Here is a 6,053-nt window from a genome sequence, read left to right as displayed (position 1 = left end):
CTTATCTGTCAGCCATGTTCCAAAACAGACTGACCAATCAGGGTGAGCCAAATTCCCATTGTGGTTTGTGCTGTCACTTTTACTGTATAATTTATGTTTACTTATCTCCTTGTAGCCAATTGTTCAAAATATAGTTAATGTGAGTTAGACAATCTGTGCCTGCGGGGGGTACAACTTATCTCACTTTATAGGAGTCAGCTTAATGTGTTATCTGGTTGCAGTGCATTTTGACCACATGTTTCAGCTTAATTTTGCAAAGCTTGCTTTTTGAAGCTTCTGGAAGTTTGAGGCCTAACATTGACAACTTTTATTCATTTTAAGCTTGACAATACTTCTGTTCAAATTATTCACATGAGGGTGATGTGGTCTCAGAGTTTTAAACTCTGAGCATGATCATTTTCCTCCTCATATTACATGAGCCTGAACTTAATCCTTATCTCCAGCTGAGCAGCCTCCAATGGAGAAGAAGTTTCCATGTTTCATTATGAATCTTTACACAAATCCCTCAGTGCCCACGCTGGCATCAGATGGCTCTATGGCTTGGATGGGCTGGGAACATCATCCTGGTGGCAGCTGTGATCGTGTTTGGTGTTTGGGGTGAGTATCTCAGCACCACAGATTCATCGGCTCAGTGAATTCTCCTCTTCCTCTGTAGTTCCATTTAGATTCTATATTTTGGCCTCCAAAACATTTCTGAATAAATTACCAGGCATTTCATCACTGCCATAGACATCAAAAGTGTTACATAAACAAAGTAGAGTTGAGATCTTGATACATGAAACATGCATTATTTGGCTGTAACAGCTCCACTGTGAGATGTGCAAAAATGTGGAATGAACCTTACAATGGATAATTAGTCAGATTCCATCTCATGCTGCTTCTCTTCCCCATCGTAACTTGATAGATCTCCGACGGTATTTGGTGAGTTGATACTTTTTACCTTCTCTCTTTTGTTACACATCCCTTGTGAAGGTCAGACTGGAAGAGAGAGAACAACAAATGGAATTGAATGTAATTCCAGCCTGAAGGTTTCCCAGTCTTGGTTGAATCAAAGTTTGTATCCAAAGCCAGACAACAACTCAACAGGTAACTGTATCTGCTATTCTTTGCAACGTTGTGTCCACCTGGAAGAACGCTCACTCCAAACTCACTGATTGAAAATTCAGCTACTGTGTTAAAATTACTTCTACATCATTTCCCCGTCTTTATTTTTCTTGTCATTTGTTCTGTTTGATGGCTGCAAAATAAATACTACAACTGGCTGAAACATTTCTGATTCTTAATCAGAGAAGAGGGTTTTGTCAAAATTTATTTGTCATGATGACAAAATTTATTTTTTAATTATCTGAAATTTTTCCAAAGGGGAAATTTTCAGAGAAAAACTTAATATTTAGTTTCAAAATCATGGCCTTTTCCCCACTTTCCTGTACATTTTATCTTTTCACATCTTTTCTCCAGCGGGGAGAAAAAAGGAGAGAAAGCAAATAAAGTAAAAAAGGGGAAACCCCTTTGAAAATGTTTTGGGGATAGTGCCACATTTCAAGCAGCTCTAATAAATAAATTTTCAGCTGTTTGTGCAAAATAGTAGGAGTGACATCTAGTGGTCATTCATAGTACTTCCATTGTGTACGAAAAGGCACATTTTATAGGTTTCAAAGTAGCAGCTGTGCTAGTCTGTATCCGCAAAAAGAACAGGAGAACTTGTGGCACCTTAGAGACAAACAAATTTATTTGAGCATAAGCTTTTGTGGGCTACAGCCCACTTCATCGGATGCATAGAATGGAACATAAAGTGAGGAGATATATACACACATACAGAGAACATGAAAAGGTGGGAGTTGTCCTACCAACTCTAAGAGGCTAATTAATTAAGAGAAAAAACTTTTGTAGTGATAATCAAGATAGCGCATTACAGACAGTTTGACAAGAGGTGTGAGAATACTTAAGATGGGGAAATAGATTCAATGTGTGTAATGGCTCAGTCATTCCCAGTCTCTATTCAAGCCTAAATTGATGATGTCTAATTTGCATATTAATTCAAGTTCAGCAGTTTCTCATTGGAGTCTGTTTTTGATGCTTTTCTGTTGCAAAATTGCCACCTTTAATCTGTTACTGAGTGCGCAGAGAGGTTGAAGTGTTCTCCTACTGCTTTTTGAATGTTATGATTCCTCATGTCAGATTTGTGTCAATTTATTCTTTTGCATAGAGACCATCCGGTTTGGCCAATGTACATGGCAGAGGCAGGGCCGGCTCCAGACCCCAGCGCACCAAGCACGCGCTTGGGGCGGCATTTTGCCGGCAGGGTGGCAGGCGGCTCTGGCGGACCTTCCACAATCATGCCTGCGGATGCTCCACCGGAGCCCCGGGACCAGCGGACCTCCCGCAGGCATGCCTGCGGAGGGTTCGCTGGTCCCGCGGCTCGGGTGGACCTCCCGCAGGCATGCCTGCGGATGCTCCACCGGAGCTGCGGGACCAGCGCGCCCTCCGCAGGCACGTCTGCAAGAGGTCCACCGGAGCCGCGGGACCGGCGACCGGCAGCGCCCCCCCTGCAGCGTGCCGCCCTGCTTGGGGCGGCCAAATTCCTAGAGCCGCCCCATGGCAGAGGGGCATTGCTGGCACATGATGGCATATATCACGTTGGTTGATGTGCAGGTGAACGAGCCTCAGATGGTGTGGCTGATGTGATTAGGTCCTATGATGATGTCACTTGAATAGATATGTGGACAGAGTTGGCATCAGGCTTTGTTGCAGGGATAGGTTCCTGAGTTAGTGTTTTTGTTGTGTGGTTGCTGGTGAGTATTTGCGTCAGGTTGGGGGGCTGTCTATAAGCGAGGACAGGTCTGTCCTCCCTTAATTAATTAGCCTTTTAGAGTTGGTAGGACAACTCCCACCTTTTCATGTTCTCTGTATGTGTATGTATATATATATCTCCTTACTGTATGTTCCATTCTATGCTTCTGAGGAAGTGAGCTGTAGCCCACGCTAGCTTAAGCTCAAATAAATTTTAGTCTCTAAGGTGCCACAAGTACTCCTGTTCTTTTTGCACATTTTATAGTATAATAAAATTTCTATTACATAAAAAAATCTACATTAAAAGAATGTTTTGGCTGCGAAGTCAAGCACTCAGAAGTTAGGAAATGACAGACTAATAGTTGTCCGTAAAATCTTCACTTTGCCCTCTTGCATTAGAAAGACTCTTGCTGAACATCACATAGGAAGTCTGTGGCAGAGTCCAGTCCAGTGCTTTCAACACGAGAGCATCTTTCCTTTTTCTTAAAACCATCTGACTCATCCACTGTCATCCTATGCACTGAATGAGGCAGGGTCTCATGGAAAAAACAGAATGTGATCATGTCATTCAAGACTTTATCAATGTTTTACAAAGGCTGATTAAAAGTTGTCTGGGCAATCTTATTTCTTACACTTCCTAGCTTTCAGCTGCTTGCCTTTGCAGCCTAAACAACATTCTTTTAACATATCTGTAAATGTAACTTAAGGACTTCTTCAAAAGGGAAAAGAGAGAAACAATTTTTTATGTGACTGTATAACACAGGAATCCTTTCACTTACCATTGCAGTGTGACCACATGTGGGGTGAAACTTGCTAGCTGTTTAGCTGTACACAACACTATACAATACCTCAGGAAAGGGAGTGAAGAACAATTCCAAATCCCAGAGTATTTCAAATGTTTTTGTATAGTGCTGAACATTTGAATACAGAGCACTACTGGACGCCTGCCCTCCCATTTGTAAACCCACAGACCCTTCCCCCTCCCTTTTGCAATCCTATAACATCCCAATGACAATTGCAGCAGTTGCTCACATAAACAAGTAGTACTGGGAAAGCATTACATGTCATTGTAAATGTCTTATAGTGAGAAATAGCAGCTGGAATTGAGGAGGAGCCAGGCAGATGTGACCTGTCAGCTTTCATGGAGCACCTACAAGCACCCCAAAGACCACAATTGGAAATATCTTCCTCATCATCCAATTGAAATTGCCAGAGAATTTTAGGGAGGAAAAAATGTAGTTACACAACAAGATGGTAAATCCTCTGTTAGTCAAACGAGGATGCTGGGATTTTAATGATCACAAATGTAGACGCAGCCAGAGTGGGGCAGTGTCAGAGCTGGGTTTAGAACCCAGGTGTTCAGCCTCCCTACTCCACCACTAGCTAGCGCTGGCTTTCCCTATACTGACTTTTGAGGCACTGAGCACAGGTATTCAGGATGTGCATTTGCAGATTATAGGTGAGGCTGGTAGCACCACCTATTAAGATAGCACAATACTGCTCACTATGAGAGCCTATTTTCAGTTGCTTATATTTTTTCTGAAGATTAAATGTTGAGACCGAACCTTTCCATGTGGGGGGGTCTGCCTCAACCTGATTTTTTTTATTTATTTTTTATTTTTTTAGTTTCAGCCAAAACTGTCCAGCTGTTTCTGAGAACCAGGCTAGTGAAAATACATTGTTTTTCTCACGTTAAAAAATTCTGGAGATCTTGTCTTTCAGAAGCTCTAGTGCTGTCCCCATGCTGTGGAATAGGGACTTGAAATTTGGCAAGGGGGTGGCTTACGAATCAGGGATCTGTCTCCCTTTTGCTGTGCCTGTGAATAGCCACTCAAATTTGGCCAAGTTATAAGCCTTTGAAAATTCATGATTCTATCAAGAATGAGCATGCTCCAGCCCAGAGCTCCAGGGGGCTGAGTAGGACATTCCATGCAGGTCTGGGTCCTGACAGTGGAACTGAGAGCGGGGAGCCTGTCTCGCACATGCTTGCTGTGTCCTCCTGAGCCCTGGCAGCATGGAGGAGGAAGTTGCCTGAGTTGAATGCAGAAGGGACAAGAGCTACAAGGCTGGGGAGAGAGTACATTGGGGCTGGTGCTGGTGCTGGGGGGGAGTTACTTAGACCAGGGGAAGGCTCCGCCAGAGCATCTCTCTCCTGCTCTGCACCTCCATCTGCTATTTGAATAACGGGCCTTTCCTCAAACAAACAATGAATAAAGAGAAATGTCTTGGCTGAGAATGTTTGTCATTTGAAAGCCCCTCATGAACACAGGGAAGCTCAACATTGTTCAGAAGCTTCCAGCCCATGTAATGCTGCCTTTTCCATGTCTGTTTCTAGGGTGCAAACTGTGCCCCGCTGACTGGCTGCTGCACAGGAACAAGTGCTATTGGGTCTCTAAAGAAAGTAAAACGTGGAATGAGAGTCGTGAGGACTGCTCAGTAAAGAATGCTCAGATGCTGGTGATCCAGGACAAGGAGGAGATGGTACAGTAAATAAAAATGGCTTAACCCACCCCTTGAGAGATGAGTGTCACTAGTTATAATGTAATACAATGGACGTGCAGCAAAATAACAATGCCCCAGCTGTATGACATTTGGCTTCAGAAAAATCTATTCCAGAGCACATTAAAATATTATTGATACGTGGAGGGGAAGGAGGGGGTAAAACTGGGAAAGGGAAACACCAGAAACTGGGTTTATATCTATTGCAGAGCTGTGTAGCAAGTTCTCTTCCTTCATTTGCCGAGAGAGCAAAGAAGCCAGAGAATTCCAGCAGGTTATATTCACCCAGACTCCTCTGTCCTGTCACTTACAGGCGTATGTACTGAGTATTTCACAACTGAACCTGGTCTGGCTTGGACTCAGTGTTACATCCCCAGAGAGGAAATGGACCTGGGTGGACGGCTCCACATTTGATGAAACACTGTGAGTGTTCATGGTTCCTATTCTGGCTCTGAAACTGAGTGTGTTTTGCATGGTGCACACGTGGGAACACGAGATTAGTGCTCTCTAGTGCTAGCGGGAGCAGAGGCTGTCTGTGAGCACAAGTAAAGTTAAGCAGCAGGCAGAGTCCTCCCCATGGAGAGATGGTCAGTCTCAAGCCCCCGTGTGCTTGCAGGACCCCGGGATAAAGGGGGGTCAGGGTCTGTTTGGAGAATGGGCATGTCTGGGAAGACACTAGTTTAAGCACAATCCTTGTCTTGCTGAAGAGGCACTTAGCTGTTCACGCCTATGTCAGCTCTCAGCTGTGCTGCTCTGCCTGAGTA

At 43.9% G+C, this 6,053-nt stretch overlaps 1 protein-coding gene across 1 annotated transcript; it reads left to right on the top strand.

Annotated features, from left to right (window-relative positions):
* Window positions 1-527: 527 nt before the first annotated feature.
* LOC123345867 (killer cell lectin-like receptor subfamily B member 1C) lies at window positions 528-5,716 on the top strand. Its single transcript, XM_044982926.1, has 4 exons — window positions 528-597; window positions 973-1,086; window positions 5,126-5,271; window positions 5,603-5,716. The coding sequence occupies exons 1-4, from the start codon at window positions 528-530 to the stop codon at window positions 5,714-5,716; spliced, it is 444 nt and encodes a 147-aa protein (XP_044838861.1).
* Window positions 5,717-6,053: the final 337 nt, after the last annotated feature.

This window comes from Mauremys mutica, chromosome 12 (assembly GCF_020497125.1).
Source record: "Mauremys mutica isolate MM-2020 ecotype Southern chromosome 12, ASM2049712v1, whole genome shotgun sequence".
Classification (NCBI taxonomy): domain Eukaryota; kingdom Metazoa; phylum Chordata; order Testudines; family Geoemydidae; genus Mauremys; species Mauremys mutica.
This window is presented reverse-complemented; position numbering and strand designations above follow the sequence as displayed.